This window comes from Rhagoletis zephyria, unplaced genomic scaffold (genome assembly GCF_001687245.7).
Source record: "Rhagoletis zephyria isolate East Lansing unplaced genomic scaffold, Rhagoletis_zephyria_1.1 Rzeph_scaffold_01543, whole genome shotgun sequence".
NCBI lineage: Eukaryota > Metazoa > Arthropoda > Insecta > Diptera > Tephritidae > Rhagoletis > Rhagoletis zephyria.
In genome coordinates this window covers 88,869-106,342 of record NW_016158627.1, presented here as the reverse complement: position 1 = coordinate 106,342, position 17,474 = coordinate 88,869, and the positions used below count along the sequence as shown (strand labels likewise).

At 34.9% G+C, this 17,474-nt stretch overlaps 1 protein-coding gene across 1 annotated transcript in view; it reads left to right on the top strand.

Moving 5' to 3' along the window:
- The first annotated feature begins 244 nt into the window (after positions 1–244).
- LOC108364366 (calcitonin gene-related peptide type 1 receptor-like) overlaps positions 245–17,474 on the top strand; it is a 32,117-nt gene continuing 14,887 nt past the window's right edge. The window contains 8 exon segments of the mRNA XM_017618035.1: positions 245–497; positions 584–1,100; positions 3,722–3,835; positions 13,888–13,994; positions 14,467–14,558; positions 15,933–16,059; positions 16,433–16,659; positions 16,908–17,084. Coding sequence (XP_017473524.1) covers positions 722–1,100; positions 3,722–3,835; positions 13,888–13,994; positions 14,467–14,558; positions 15,933–16,059; positions 16,433–16,659; positions 16,908–17,084 — 1,223 coding nt within the window. The 5' untranslated portion in view covers positions 245–497; positions 584–721.

Here is a 17,474-nt window from a genome sequence, read left to right as displayed (position 1 = left end):
GAATTATCGTAGAGAGAAGAAATTCATGACGGATCATTACTGTTTTATTTGATAAAATTTTAGTCAGTTTTGGTCGCATTTCAGCATTTCAGCATTTTTTTTTTTTTTTGGTAACCAAAATTGCTTCCCAGAATTAATATAGAGATTCGAGTATAACTGTACTCGATTTTACTTTACTTATATATATTAAAGATTAAATTCGTTTCTTATACTGTTCTTTTTTATTAATCCATCCGCAGTTCACTAGACAAGAAATTTCAATGGACACCATAAAAATTTAGGAAAAGTGAAGATTAAATATTTGAGGCTGTTCGAAAACGAATCAATAAAGGATTCAAGGCTAAAAGAAGCTACTTACATCCAAACGTACCTCATGGAGAAACACGTGCACTACATACATAAATACAAACATACCACATACATGTACTAACTAAAGCACACAGCCTTCAACACATTCGAGAAAACAGCAGTCCACCAGCGCTGTCCATATATCCTTGGTAAATATGTACTAAACGTAGCCGAAAGGATGTGCCGCGTCAGTATATGTCACCGCAATTGCTACTACACCTTTGTTATTTCACAGCAGTGACCTTAACACCTGCCATCCTCGCCAATGCTAATGTACCAACGACGACAACAAAACCAACAAAATTAGCTACAAAATCACCAGCTTCATATCTACAAGCGAATAAGCAAACAAAAGCTAAAACCCAAGCAAAAAATGAATATCCTCTCCGGCAAATCGCAGCTACTCGCCCACACTTTGTGTATAGCTGGCTTAACAGCCGCCACTTCAGCGGCTACACACACCCACAATGCAGATAATTTACTGGCAGCGCCAACAACAGCAACGGCAACAAGCAACACTTTAACGCTAGCAGCTAGAATGTTGGCGGGCTTACCAACATCCGCTGACATTGTAGACTCAGCGAAAGCGGATGTGGCGCCAGTTGATGGTGTTGGTGGTGTTGGTGGTGTGCGAAACGTTGCCAGAGCGGAGAATGAAAGCGCCGCGGCGGAGACGCAGCCGGATAGTTTCGAAGTGTTGCGGAATGAATGCTATGAGCGGCTGAATAGCACCACAACAAAGTTTGCGGCAGGTGAGTCGAAATGAGGAAATGCGTAGAAGTGGATTTGTACTAATGCATGTGTAAGTGTGGTCGGTCGGTCGCTTTGTTTGAGGTCAGGCAAAAGTTGGCTGAGTTTAGCGGAAATTTGAAAAATGCTTTAATTAAATAACAATTTTTTAAGGGTTACATACTTACTACTAAAAAAAAGGGCTGAAATTTATATTATTATGGCATTTAGCAAAGTAAAACATTTCAAATGTACATATCGTCGTTTAAAGTACAAAACCGCGTAACTGACATTGGCTGCCAAAAATTGGATTTGCTCACACAAGCTCTTGACTCAATCCTTATCCATTCGTCCTGAAATATGCTATCCAGATATGCGATTTCTTTATAAAAAAGAGAACCATTTATAAATATGAGTGTTTTTTACTCTCTAAAAAATAATTTATGCAACCTCACATGCGTGGTTTTGCATTTTGCTGATACGCGGTTTTGCACTTTAAACGACGATATGTAGATGTATGTATGCCCTAAAGAAACAAAGTTGTACAGTCGTCGGAACAGAACATTGAAAATATGTATGAATCTCCTAATTTATGGAGGGTTTAACTGACTAGCATTTCGTAAAAATTTACTGCAATTTTTAACAATCGTTTCTCCAAGGAGATTAACGTGAATTACCTTTAAGTCCAGTTTTTGGTAGTACTTGCTTTCAAACAGTCGAGCTCCTCTGTAATATAATAAAATAGAGCGCTCAAAGACGTTTCAAACATTTTTTTTTTAATTTCTTTACTTAAGAATTTTTTTTAAGAAAAAGTCTCTTGACATAAGGGGGTGTCCCAGATCATTAAGATTTTTTTTTGCACAATGAAAATGCAATGGAAAAAAAATACTAAAGTACTCCTGAGACCACTCCAAAAACTTCCGCTGGTTCCGAGGTACGGTCCGGTACCCAAGCTTTCTTCCTCGATCGTTATACGATAACTGGGATTTTAACCACTTTGAGCGACCACCCAAAATATTTGGTATATTTTATCAATTTCAAATTTGTACCGTCCTGTTTCCTTCTGATATAGATCGACCTTCGTCAAAGGCAACTTACTAACAAGGACACCAGACAGCGCCCATGTAAAAATAGGGTGGACCTGTGTTGTCTTGCTTCACTTGCAGCACTAGTTATACCACTACTAATTATATCCATTTCCATTAGTGCCCAGAAATCCGTGCTTTTTCATTGTTTCCTCTATGAGGCGTATGATCCGCCGAGGAACTAATCATAAGACCTCCCACATCAGCGTGTCAGAGCATGCCATGGTATGTTTAATGTTGACTGCGGCAGTTACACCTGTTGAGTGTTTCTGTTGTGTGCTTTTTCTTCTAAAGGATAAGTCAGTGGTGCCCTTGATTTAGTTGAGATGGAACGGTTGCTTCTGTCCGCCGTTTTTGAGAAGGGCATCGTTCGCCCGAGCAAAGATCGGCTGTTGCTGAGTTGGATGAAATGGTAACCAGCTAAAAATAGTATTAAATGGATTTTTAATATTTATATGCTTCTATTTATTAAATACTGAAAACCCAGAAACTTATATTTGATACAAATGGGCTTTATTGTCTTAATCTTATGAGGGTGTTCCCTGTGTAGAAATCTCACACCAAATTCTTGGCCTAGAGCTCAACTTCAAGGCAACATGAGTCACTATGGTCCTCCTCCAATAAAGCTTTATATGTATAGCGAAAAAGGAAAAACTAAGGGATTATACACTTCGATTTTTGCAAAAAAAAAAATCTGGGGCGCCCTAATATACACTGGCAGTCAGAATTGGATGAATGGTGTTTAAATAATTACAATTGATTTTTTTATATTTTTTTTTAAATATTGTTCATGCCTTAATCATTCCATATGGATGAAATTTTCAAAAATGTTTACAGACTTTTGAAAAACTCAACAAACTTTCATCATTATTTCGAACATTTAACCAGAATTTTGAGAAATTTTATGGGAAAAAGTATTCTGAGTATCAAAAAAACACACAAATCACATAGTCTTGACCGCCAGTGTAGATGCAGCTTGCGGTGAGCCAGTCTGATGTTGACATTTTCTGATCTTCGAAATAGAAATTATAAATTTTAGTCATTTTTTGTATGTACTTCATATAGTTTTTCCATTAAAATCGTTAACAAAACAGGTTTAAAATGCAAACTTTATTGCCGAGGATTAAACCCTTAAGCGAAACAAACTAAATTTAAAAAAAAAAAAAGTAGCCTAAAAGCTTTGTACGTAGGTAATTAATTTGCAAACAAAAACCAGTTTGAGTGGTTAGCGAAACAGCTACTTTAAAAAAGTGCAAGGCATAATACGCGAGCGAAAAGTAAATAAAAAACAATATTTTCAGTGCAACGTTTTTTGTGCTTATTTATGTGGCCAAAACAAACAAACACCTCCATACGGGCGTATGTACATTCACGATGTAGTGTACACTGTTAGGCGCTTATGTACTCGCGTATTTGGCAAACTGGGACAACATTTTTAAATTCACATACGCAGTTAACTTGTCAAAAAAAAAGCCACCCACAACACTTTCTTCTTTCTCTTTTTTGTATTTACATATATATGTATATATGTATTGTTCATCTTTTGTATTTCCAACCAGGTGAATTGTACTGCGCTGGCACTTTTGACGGTTGGCTCTGTTGGCCGGATACAGCTGCTGGCACTTCCGCCTACGAACGTTGCCCGGAATTCATATTCGGCTTCGATCCGACAAGTAAGTTTTCAACATCAAAGCAAAATTTAAGCAAGAAATGAAATATGCGAAAGAGCATACAAGAGATCGTATTTTTTTTTTTTTTAATAGTAAGCATGTGCATATGTGTGTATGTCTGCATGCATGTAGCAGGTATAAGTAATATTTATGTACATACATAAGTGCGCCCATACTTTGCGCAAAGAGGAAATTGCAAAAATGAAAAAGGAAAAGGAAACTGGCAGCTGGCAAGTTTAAACTCGACCGATTACACGCTCAAAACGGCTCATATAAAACTGTCAACAGCAATTTATAGTGAATGTACAGATATACTTCCCTTGCATATATACATATGTAGTACAATGCAGCAGTTCATTTACCACTCGAGTGTGTGTGTGTGTGAAAATATAAAAACTCATTTTGTCTCCTTGCGCTTAACACTTCGTTCTTGCTGTTATATACATAAACTGTGTGGGATGCGCATTAAAATGAAATGAAAACTCAACCGCCATCAGCAGACCAGCAGACAAGTGGCAGAAACTGAAATGAAAATAATATACGAAATGGGTATGCCAATTCCTTTTCATTCAAACAAAAAAAAAAAAACGAAAAGGGAAATCGAACAAAATGGCCTGGGCTGGGCTGAGTATCGCAAATAGCTAATCCGATATACCAAAACAAATCCGCAGAGCAAATCCTCAATGATAGCAAGCATAAACCGAAATAAACCAGCAACGTTAAGTAATTCAGGCAGGTTCTGCAATTCACTTCCGAGTGAATTTGAGTCGGATTCGCGTAGAATTCAAATTGGCAGGGGTTTAAATTCACTCGGAAGTGAATTGCAGAACCTGCCTGAATATTTTAAATATATTCTCCTTTCGCTGGAAACGTATTGAGTTGGATGCTATGGGTGTTGTAGTTGAGCTTAGGAAAAGTACCAGCAGTTTATACTTATCAGATGTAATGAATTCATTTATCTGTTTTGCGATGCTTATTGCCTTTGCCTAATTCAAACTGTTTCGTTTAATCCTATTATTAGTTGCGTCTAACGACCCGAATCTAAACGTGATTTATTTTTTCTTAAACATGGCAATTTGATTAATTTGCTACCGAGGTTTAATATATCGCACACCGTTTTCAAAAGAGTCACAACTCAAAATTTGGCATTTTTGAGATTATGCGCTAAAAGTGTACACAGAGCTTTTATTAACCTTGCAGCAAATGCTGGAGCAATTTTTGTTATAACTTGTTAAAAAAAAAACTCTAAGGCAAAGTCGTCCTTGCCCATATGATTATCAAGTGCTAAGAAATAGTTTTTCACATTTTCTGACAAACGTATTATTTTGAGTTGTGACTCTTTTCAAGGCGGTGTGCGATATGTACGTATGGTAAAATTCATTAAACATTTAATCAAATGAACTAATTAAATTTAATTGATTTACTGCTTGATGATTGGATTTCCAGGGGGTTTTTCTCTTTATTGAATTCTTTCAATGCCAGGAAATTAGGCTGAATTAATTATTGTGTACAGTTTTCTTATCTGGTTTGTTACGCATTTACAATGTAGAAAGTGTCTAGCAGTTGCGGAGATAAAATTTAATGAATTTCAAAATTAACTAAAATTATAGAGTTCTAAGTGAGTTTATTTACTACATTCATAGCTTAAAGAGTTCGATATTTTTGGTGTTATAAAGTACTTAGGTTTTGTATACATTATTTTCAGCAAAATTTCAAGGGTTTAAGTAAAAATGTATTAAGTTTTATTTATTCCATTTCAAACCTACAGTACAAAGTACCTTACAGGCTAGCGAAAAATTAACAATAGATGCTTATTGAATAATCGAATTTAAAATTCTCACAAAAGCACATCTACATAGTGAAAGCTCAATTAATTTAGAAGTAAATAAATCGTAAAATTCCTTTAGGGCACGCGAAATAGGCGCATTACTCGTAAATTTACTCCTGCAGTTATCAGCATAAGAAGGATAGAAATTACGCAGACTTTTTTGCGGAACATTAAAGCTAATCCGCTCAAGTGAAATTGGGCAATCGATTATTTATGCCATTAATTATATTGTATATAATAGAAAGAGAGATAACTGACGTTCGCTTTTTCTAAGTACTTAGATTAAGTAGCAACAGACACGAATGGTTGGATGGAACGCAGATCGTTTTTAGAGCATAATTCACCAAATTTTTGCTAATACCAATAAAAATTCTAAAAAAGCGGATTTTCGGCCCACGCTAATGTACATAAGTATGTATGTATGTATGTATGTAAAAATCGATTTTTTAATAGAAAGTAATGAGAGAATAAACAAACCCCAAACCAAACCACAAGCCATGTATATTTGTACTCGCGTAGTATTAAAATGAGAACCCTTAACAACATGGGCAAACAAAAACAGCAAAAACAGTGCGCACAGAAAAAATACGTAATGTAAACCAACCAACTGAGTGCTCAGCAAAACAAGAAGTTGGCAACCATAGTGGACAAAAAAAAATTTACCGCCTGTAGGCTAACACCTTAAGCGCTTTTACGTTCTGTATATGTACGATTTTTTTGGGTGCAATTGTCTTTTCTTCACTTCGTTCACTTCCACAAATTTGCCTCCATTACATTGTTGGAAAAGTCTGCAGGATATGTAAAATTTGGTAATTATGTTCATGCTTCCAACTGCCCGCTGGGGTGACCCAGCTTGTACAGCAACGGCGACCAGCAGAGAATGGCAAAATGCCTAATTGGCAAGTAGTTCACAGCGAGCGAGCGTTTTTGCTGCGGTCTAACTGACAAAGGTCGGATGCAGCATAAAAACCATGTAAAGCAGAAATGTTTCGTGGCTTACATTACACATATGTTTTTGTTTTTGTCTTATATGTCTTTCTTTCACTTACAGCATTGGTTCCTTTTATGCACGAATGTGGTATATTATAAAAAAGAAACTAACATAATAGGCATTTGTAAGACCATATAAAACCCAGTAAAATTACAAATAAATAAAATAAAAATAAACAAACAAAATAAATATGTTGATTTACGTTGTTCTATATCAATAGCCGCTGCAGCTAAAACCCAGCAAAAAAATCAATGAATTTTTTTTTGCAAATAACGTTTAGTCTAAAAATTCAATAATGAGTTATGATGCTTTTGATGCGTAACATCTTGGCTTTCTTAACGAACCAATTACTAAACATCACAGAATTTGATGGAGATCCACCATTTACAAATAAAGTCATTAAGGTAGTTAGCAGTGAATGGTTGTTAATAATTTTGAAAACCACAAGTAGAAGTCAGAACATTATTTGTTAGATACTTTGTCTATTTTTTTGCCGTTGATTAAAAACTTTTATTTCTTTTGTCAATCTTATTAACTAAAGTGGTCGCTTTTACTTCGCAACCTAATTTAACTCCCTCGGTTTGAAATGAGTCACGTTGTTATGGTTTTGCCCGTTTTCCTTTTTTGTGTTTTTTGTCGCCTGTTTTCGCGTTATTTGTATGTAGTTAATACGTGACATTTACGCGATTCCATTAGCGTTTTAGTTTTTATACGTGGAAAACTTTTTACTGTAAGTGTTTTTACATAAAAATGTGCATTCGTGTCATCATTTACATACACATATGTATAAATATGTATGCATGGAGGATTTACATATGTACTTCACATACTTTTCGGCCTTAAGGTGTGCGATTGAATGGAAAAAAGCACACATGTGTAGCATGATCCTATAAATTCTCGAGCTTATGTCAGACAATATTCTTATTTTTACTTTACTTTATCTCTCAAGGTTAGCTTAGGTCAGTTGGGGTTAGTGAGAAGTCTCTTAGGCATTTCTTATAAGGTCCATTGCATTGCCACTCAATCGATTTTTTATAGAACATTAACTGAATCCGAAGAGAATTCTGCAGACGTCACATGCCTACTCCAGAGGTTTGTTGTTGAAATAGGAATCAAGGTGCTTAAACCGTGGCCTTGCGAAAGCAAGGCAGCTGCGAAGAAAAAGCTGGATGGATGAGACGATTTTAATGAGGGACCCGGACTTGTATAACTTTTATAACAAAAGTAGTTAGCAAAAAGTTATTTTTGAACTCTTTTTTTATTTGAAATAAAATAATCGGTCAAACCGCGCTTTTTTTTTAGTTCAGTATTAATAGTAAAACTTAGTCGTAATAAGGGGGCCATTCCTCGAAAAACATTTCACTTAAAAATGTTATTTAGTTACCATAGAACAACCCTAGGGTCATGTATTTACATATATGAATTTGTTTTGTATTAAATTATCTATAAACAAATATAAATAGGTGGTAATCTTCATTTAGATATTTCTGTTTGAAAGCTATGTCAGTCCTCTATCATTTGGTACCAAATACCTTTCATTTGGAAAAGCGATTTGTTGGTTATAAGGAAAGAACTTTTATTTCGCCTTAAAAAATATTTGGTCGAGAATAACTGTTGTAATTGGATTAAAAAAATGAAAGTCCGGATTTTTCAGTTATTATTTGTACTTTTCTTAAAAAGTTCGAAAAAAAAGATCCAGGATTCCTATCTAGGAAGTCGTGGAATCAAATTTTTGGCGAGAGAATTTCCCGAGTTACGACGGTTAGAAATTATCTCAAAAATTTAGACCAAAATAATGCTTATTTCAGATAAAAATAATAATAAAAATCGGAAACTAAGGGTTAAATTCGACCCTTCGATTCGATATAAAAATAAAAACAATTATCGAACTAGAAATAAAAAATATTAAAAGTATTTACCGCTTACCTTCGGTACCTGCTATTTACCCATTACACTTTTGTATAGAAATTTATTCGAATTCCTTTTTAGCAGTCACTTGAGTTGTAAGTGACGAACATACCTTAACATAAAATATTTCCTCCAACAATACCAAGCAATTTCAACCCATCCGTTAATAAGTTTTTTACCTGGTCCTTTTTTGCCACTTTCCCATTCACCCCTGAGAGGGATACGTATGGAGACATATTCAATCGGAGCCAAGATTCTTATTCACCTGGTCGAAGGAGAATGAAGTGATTTTTAGCCATATAGCAGGGGAAATTGCAAGAACATTACCTGCAATGTTCACGGATGCCATGCTAAGCAAAGCGCTGAAGTGCATAGCAGATTCCAGCAAGGGTGGTCGTTTGCAGCCGCTTTAGCTTTTCTAGTAAAATCCACCTGTCAATTACCACACACAATATTATGAGCTTGATTAGGTTTCACATTTAAAGCCAGTAAAAAGCAACTTATATCTCTTTCAATCGCTTCTCGGATAGCTTCCGGCCAGAGAGCACAAAATGAACGCCTCCGATCGAGAGAATATGTGCCCAAGGGCCCTTCTATCTGTATTTAAATAAAACAAGCTCTACCTTGTAGTTCTAGCCTTTGACACAAGTATGTAAAAGTACAGGATACTCTAAAAAACGGCTCTAAATCCATTTGAATTCTCCCAAATCTCTATAGCTCACAGTACATTTTTTTTTTTTTAAATCCCACACTTGGTAATATCGTATTACAGATATAGGTCGTAAGCAAATATGTTTGACGTTGGCCAGTTACATGTCTCTCATACCTCGCGATAGTCTTTTGCTCAATCCGTGATAGCTTACCTTAATGTCTAAAATTAATGCCCCAACAAGTGTTTTTCTAAAGCGATTTTCAGCGTGCTCGTATTCTTTAACAAAATAAAATGCCGATACAATTCGATTGATAAAAGTTTGTAAAGAAATAGTTTAATCAATCTTCCTAGGCATATGTTGCTCGGAAATATAAAGCTCCCGCATGCTCAAAGAAGAAACCAAGTCAGTTTTGTATTAAGGCAAGATGTGTAGATGACCATCCAACTATGAAAAGCCTGGTAATGCCAAGAGGATATATCGCATGAAATAATCTGTAATCATCAACAGTCACTGCTCATTTTAAATTCATTTTTTTCACTCAAAATATTCCAGTTTAAGAGAAAAGCCAGTTAAGTGAAAGCATATAAACATCCACCCACATAAAATTAAAGACATTTGCTCACTTATGCTTGAAATCTCAGGCCTAATGGCTTTACACAATGGGCTACATAAAAACACATTACGTATACGACATAGTGTCTGCTAATGGAGCCACACGCACATGCTTGCGTCATATAATAGTTAGTATCAGCAGAAGGGCGGAAATTAGATAGTATATAAGTACCTTATGAATACTGCACAGTCTATGCTAGCTCGGGAGGGATTTTGTCTGCAGACATCGGCACGCACACAAAATATCTGTACACATTCATGCATTTATTGAATGAAATTTGTGTACTGTGCCAAATTCTCACACACCCATGCTCACAAATTCGCTCAACTTGAATAGGTTATTCACTCGATATTGCACTATTGTTTCAAGATAAACCTTATTCGATTAATGACCTACCATACAACACACCCGGCCACTTCCGGTTACACGACTCGACGATTCGAGATAGCAGAGCTTTCATATTCCAAGCGCATTAATCCATGTATTTACTAATGCCACAATAGTAGAGGTAGAGGAAAATTAAAGCTGAGCAAAGAAAAAAAAACTCAGCCACCTTCGCCATCATCACTTTCGTTTATTTTGTGGCTGGCTGTCTAATTCTCAGCTGAGTCGGTGCGACTTGGCAACTTTAAGCGCTTACTCGTAAAATTCTATGCTCTTCGTCACTTTAAGTGCTCCCACTGCTCGCCGCTGTCTGTGTCTGTGCGTGCTTGAGTGTTACTTTCATTCTTGTTGGCATTTTTTTTTATTTTTTGGTATTTCCTTTTTTGTAGGTTAACTGACTTTTGTTAGCTCATTATGACCGCAGCTAAAGAAAGATATTTATGTAACACACACAAGCGGTTGGTTGACTTTTTCATTGCTAACAAGGCTATCGACTCACTTTTTGCCTTTTCCATATGTTTGCGTATGTATGCTGTATATTTGGCAACAGCATGTTTCGTTGCTTTTTCTATGTTTCCTGTTGTGGTTTCCATTGTGGTTGGTGTGGCTAGTATTTAGCGTAGCATTTCGTGTATTTCTACACGACTAACGCTGTTCTACTTTCGTTGTTGCCTCACTGCTGGTGGCTAGTAATTTTCCCCGCTTGTTTCCAAACCAAATACACTGAAACGTAAACTCCATTTGTGCGGTTGTTTTTATTGCATTTAGTGGTCAGATCGTGTTTGCGGTGGCGTAAAATAGTTTGCGTTTTCTTTTGTGATTTTCCTTGTTAAGTTGATTTGTATTGCCGTTGGTGCTTTTGTGTGTAATTTTCTCCTTGCCTCTCCTCACTGCACTAAACAAAATGCTTAACATAAAATCCTATTTTTGTTTGGTTCATAAAAACGACGCACCGGTGTGGTTCAGTGCGTGTTTTTGGTGTACATAGTTGACGCAGTAATTCGATATCTGACATTCTTCATGAACCGGGATTTGAATGCCAACGCAGCACGTCCACAAAATTTGGTTTTATTTGTTTGTCCCTGGTACTTAGTTTTACTGTGATTTGTTCAACTTCTGACCATAGCTCTTAACTTTTATGGCACTTCCGTTCGACGTATACTTTAGAGATTTGGTTTCAATTATTTTTTTGTTACTGTGGTATCGGTTTCGTTGATGTGGAAAGGTCATTTAGTAAATATGTATATATGTTATTGGCTGGACGCGCTACACTTTTTGGGCATTTAAATTTCGGGTTTTGTTTTCGTGGTCTTTCCATAATTTCCAAAACTAAATTCGGCTTAAAAATCAGGAAACAAGCAGTTTTATGACTTCCTAGAGGTATGGAGTGGCTAAGATTTGTATCGTCATTGAATTAAAAGAAGGTGTTTTTGAGCTTTAAGTTTCGAATTAAATATTTGACTGCACTTAAAAACTTCTGATGGCATAAAAAAAATTTGTGTTTGACCAGTAATAAAGAACATGTATCTCCTTGGTTGTTTGTCGTTTGCGTCACCAAAAGCCCCAGCCGGAAATTGACAGTTTTTTCGTCAATCTATTGCACTCTCAAGTCATAAGCGATTCACGCGGAGGAGTGTTTGAAGACAATTTTTGCTTAAGAAAGCTCTTTAAAGGGATTACAAAAATTTAAGGAGCAACTAAACAAATCAAATGACCGATGGCGCAAACAATTAAACGAGTAGATATGTAAATCAGCCGGATGCTTTCATTTCTATATAGCCGCTATAAAAGTGATTTTCGAATGCCTTTTACGATCTATTTTATAATCGTAAGGACGCGCTTACCGTAGACTCCTTTCTTCTCAAGAGCCTCTCATACTACTTGCCAGAGAGACTTTTCGAGTTTAATTGGCGCCATGAAAACTCAACCTCGATTCGCTTTGGATTTTAACAGCTGGCCAATGGCATCATAAAATCTCCGCCCGATAATTTCTACAATATTTCGAAAGATCTGCTGAAAAATACCCAAAGGGTTCCGAGCAAGTAATGAAAAATGTACGAAAGATCTCGAAGAAGAATTGAAATATCACAAAAATCCGAAAAATCACGAAAGGGCCGCCACAGTCTGGAAAAGTTTCGTTATAATAAAAAGTTCAAAAAACTTGATACGAGAACCGTAAGAAAGGTCCAATATTAATTTCAGATCGCAATAACATTTAGTTTCGCCTTGCAAAACCTACTACGGATACCAGATCAATTTCGCTTAAGTAGAGATTGTAAGTGCAAGAAAAATAATGGTTTTCTATCTTATGGTAGAAGACAAGTTTTGTAGTGACTTTTCTCTTAGTTCCTAAAATTGAGTGAGTATCGACAGAATTTGTCGGACATCTGGATCTAAGGAAACACAATATTTAGCGGTATTTTTTGGTCAAAATGTACAAGTCAAAATAATTCAAGTCTTGTTCTAAGTACCAAAAGATAAAAAATCCTAATAAATCTACGAATAAATAGTGCATATCTCGTTATAGATTTCAAGACCTAAAATTTACTTTTTTTGACGTTCTCTGACCTTAAAGCTTATAAATGGGTATGTACGTATGCTTATGCAATGTAGTTACACTTGAATTCGTTTGGCATCAATAATAAGAATCATTATTGTGTTTAAATTTATTAGCATAAATTAAATTATTTGCTGGAAATCTGGCAAACTATGATAGTTATGCAAATTAATTTTGAAATATTTGAATTAACTTGAAAATATGCTCAAATACATATATGTATGTGTTAAAAACTAATTTGAAGCAAAACACCTCAAGTGTTCATAATTTGATCTAAACTTAAACAAGTACAATATTGCTGTCGCTGCTTAATGTATGCATCTAGAACAACTTAAGAATGTAATTAAAAAGCACACCATAAATGGCACTACAAGTTGCAAAATTTAGCAAGAAATGCAGCGGAAATAACCAAACTACAACCTCAATAAAGTGCATACACTTGCTCGCATAGTTACGTCATAAATATGTATCTATGCAATGGCCCTCTGAAACACACCTGCAGTGTAGAGCACAAGAAAGGAAGCTGAGAGGCGTATGCGCAACATTGTGGCTAACAATGGCTTTGTCTACAATGAAGCATATGCATGTATGTGTTATAATGCACAACAACATATACATATTTACACAGAGGAGATATTGTTTAACTTCAACTAAAAGTTCAAAAGTGCCTGAGAGGATCGCTACGAAAACTTTGGAGTGCGCTCAAAAGGCAAAAACAATTAAATATTCTCTAACGAATAACTCCAGCCATTTTTGCGGTAGCGTCATAGTTTGATTATACTCTGTTGCTGAGTACATATAAGTATAAATACATAAACATGCTACATATAAACATAACTTTATCTAGATTAATATTAATTACACACAAAAATAATTGTCTACAAAATAACTGCTACATAGCGATGCATATATACACACGTATGTATGTTTTTGTATGTCTTATAAATTTATAATGGAATACCTAACTATTGTAAAACATTCTCATACGCGTATCAAGCTCATTAAAATTTTATTAAAAAAAAAAACTTTGTATTCTTTCCACACATTCTGCTTTATGTCCAACAAAATGTTGTTCTGCTGTTTGCCACACATGCCCCGCATGCCCCACATGCTCTACATAGGAAATGCGCATAAGGAATGCGGCAGAGATGGCGAATGGTACAAACATCCGGTGTGGAATTATTCTTGGACTAATTACACGAGCTGTGTTAATATAGACGATTTAGAGGTAAGTTGATTCTAGTGATTCTAGAATTATGTATGTACATATACTATTAAGTGCAAAACTAATGTGATTTAACTATTGAATTTATATGCAAATGCAAATTAAGACTTGAACTGAAAATACGATTTGGTATTTTATATCAAAATAAATTTATTCGCTTTATGCAAAAATGACCATATTACATGTAAAATAATATATGCAGATTAATAATTTTGCATATTGAAGTAACCTCGTAGAGGAGTGATATAAAATATCAAGCGATCAGAATTGAGTAAGTCTGCTTTTTACTCATAATTTTTGATAGTTGCTTCTGTTGGTTGAATTCTCTTAAGTGTACACATGTATTGGTTATGTGAAGCTCGTCTCCATGCCTGATATAATTATTGTATACTCTATATATTAGATTATTAGTCATTTAAACTCATACTGAATTAAATTAAAAAACTTCAAAATATTATCCTTTTTCTACTTTTAGTGGAAGCACAGCATAAATATTTTCTACGAAACCGGTTATGGCATATCGCTGGTGGCAATTTTACTTTCTCTCGCTATATTGAGCTACTTTAAGTAAGTACACTTTTAACTAAATATGTAGATAATAATAAATATATGAAAAACTAAAAAAAATGTAAATACTTTAAATATCATAAAATATATCATAATGCCATTTAGTACTATAAAGTGGTTATTTGGCATTTTTTGATGTTTAGTATTTTTGATGTTTAGTATTTTTGATGTTTAGTATTTTTTCTGGTAAAGTAGATCGTTATGTAAGAAAAATCATGTAAGTTCGACTGTCAAACATTGTACTGAAATTAGGGAAATTCTACAAGGTTGGATCAAAATTTCGAAGTTTTTAATTCGATTTCTTAGACAAATGTTGAGTAGTTATTCATTTTCGTAGTCCATTCAATATTAGTACAATACTGTGCAAGTATGAAGTAGTTATGATAAATTTCCGTATTTTTTTTTTAATTTTTTTAGGTGTTTCTCATTTTTTCCATATAAAAAAATGTTTTTGGCATACTCTGTATGGAAAAAATGCGTAATACCGTCAACAAACTGCCAAAAATAAACGGTATATTTTATTTTTGTTATACAGTATTTTTGCTATGCTATAATTTAGTAGTCTACAAAACTGCGTACCAACATTTTTTCAAAATATTTTAATTAAAAGTTTTAAAAAAATGTATGTGAATTTGTTTAAATTTGTCGAATTTTGCTAATTACCATAGACAATGAAATTTAATTTGTCATTCTTAAACACTAATGATATGATATATGTCACAACCTGTGGTTAACTGATTGAATATAGTATTAATAACTATACAGTTTATTTGAATTTCCACAAACAGGAAATTAAATATATATTTCATGCTAATTGCAATTTACAGCTAATGTACAAAAAAATATACAGAACCTACAATTTTTGTTTGAATAATGCAAGACTTTTTGTTCTCTTTATGTATACCTTGGCTCTCTGGTTAGTATTTAGTACTTGGAAACTTTTAAAATTGTTTAGGAAGGTGTTCTCACTGCGCACCCCCAGCTGAGAAGAGGTAATACGGTGGAGCACCTCTCCAGCTCTACTAAACAAAGCACTAAGTAAATACTCGGATGCTGGACAAAATACTAATGAAAAAATCCTTTATCGTTATTGAAGCGATGTGAAAAGCATTACTATTAGCTGGCTATGATATTTGCAGTACCTGTTATAAGCTAATTGTCCTAAAATTTTACAAAGGCCCATCGAAAAAATCATAACCGAATGCAAAATATTCTGTGAACGTCTTACTTTTTAATCATTCAAAAATTGTTCACTGTCGGCAATGGTTTTATCTTAAGGCATTTTTTTTTTCTTTAAAGACAAATGCATCTGAAACCCGTACTCAAACATTAACCCGTAGCTAATAAATTAACTACTCTTCGCGTTCATTGCAGGTCGCTAAAATGTGCGCGCATAACACTCCACATGAATTTATTTACATCCTTTGCAGCGAACAACTCACTTTGGCTGATTTGGTATTTGGTGGTGGTGCCCGATACGGAGCTGCTGCAAAAAAGTCCGGTAAGTGGCAGACAGTTCACATACATATGTATGTAAGCGTGTGTGCCTGTGGCAGAGAGCTGTTGGTATATAAGAGCGGAACTTTCTTTTACATTCAACAACTGCAACGTGCAAATCCATTTACCCAGTGCATAAGGCTGCAAGAAGAATTTGCATACTATAATTGCATGCAGGCAATAAATATGTATGCACAATAATCGTAAATGTTACGATTTTCAGGCAATTCCGTTTCGCTTTGTCATATTTTTGTTTTTTTTTAATTCCTGCAGCTGCATCAGGAAAATGTAATTTCAATAACAGTTCACATGCCAACTGATTCTCATTTATTTATTTTTGGTTTTTTTTTTGTCATATGTCTTTTCCACTCTTCCAGCCCACATGTATTGCGCTACATATAATACTCCATTACTTCCTGCTCACAAATTATGCATGGATGCTATGTGAAGGCTTCTACTTGCACACAGTACTAGTGTCCGCATTCATTTCGGAGAAGAAGCTGGTGAAGTGGCTCATAGCTTTCGGCTGGGGTTCGCCGGCAATTGTCATTTTCATTTATGGCTTGGCGCGCGGTCTCGGCGGTACAGGCGATGAAATAACACAGTAAGTATGCTCTGTACAATGAATTTATTTACAAAAATAATTATATGTATTGAATACAAAAGAAAAGGAAATTAAAGTAATTATTTTTCCATTTACATGTATGTATGTACGTATGTACGTATATAAATTCTTTGTTATTTATTTTACATACAATTGTATTGTACAAACGTGAAAATTTAATTTCTTTTGTTGACCATTTTCGCCAATGTTACAAATTGCTATAACTTTGCCTTTTCTACATCTTTCAGTTGCTGGATGAATTCGACGCATTTCGACTATATATTCGTCGTACCTGTTTGCATTTCCATGTTCCTTAATTTGCTATTTCTATGCAATATTGTGCGCGTTGTGCTGCTGAAGTTGAAGGCACCAGCCAGCATACAAAATAGCTGTGGGCCTTCACGCACCGTCCTGCAAGCATTTCGGTAAGTTTTGTGGATTAAATCTGTGATGGTAATTGATATGTACGATACAGTAAATTAAATCTGTATCGCATCTTCTCCGGTAACAAATCCAGTGACGGTGTACTCCCGAGTAGGGTAGCCAAATATTTTAGTGACATAATCAGTAAAGTGGGGGATGAAAAATCAGTACGAAGCCATAAAAATCAGCTCATATTTAAGCGCCTTTTTCGTTTATTAAAAAATGTAGCAACCAAACAACAGCGCATTACGATGCCATTAGTTATACAGTTGTGTTGACAAAAATATTAGTAAAATGTATCGACAAGCTTTGAAAATTTTTTCTTTCCTTAATCTAAATTTTTTATAAAACAAAAACCATGTAGGTTGATATCTCAAACTTTCTAGAAAATT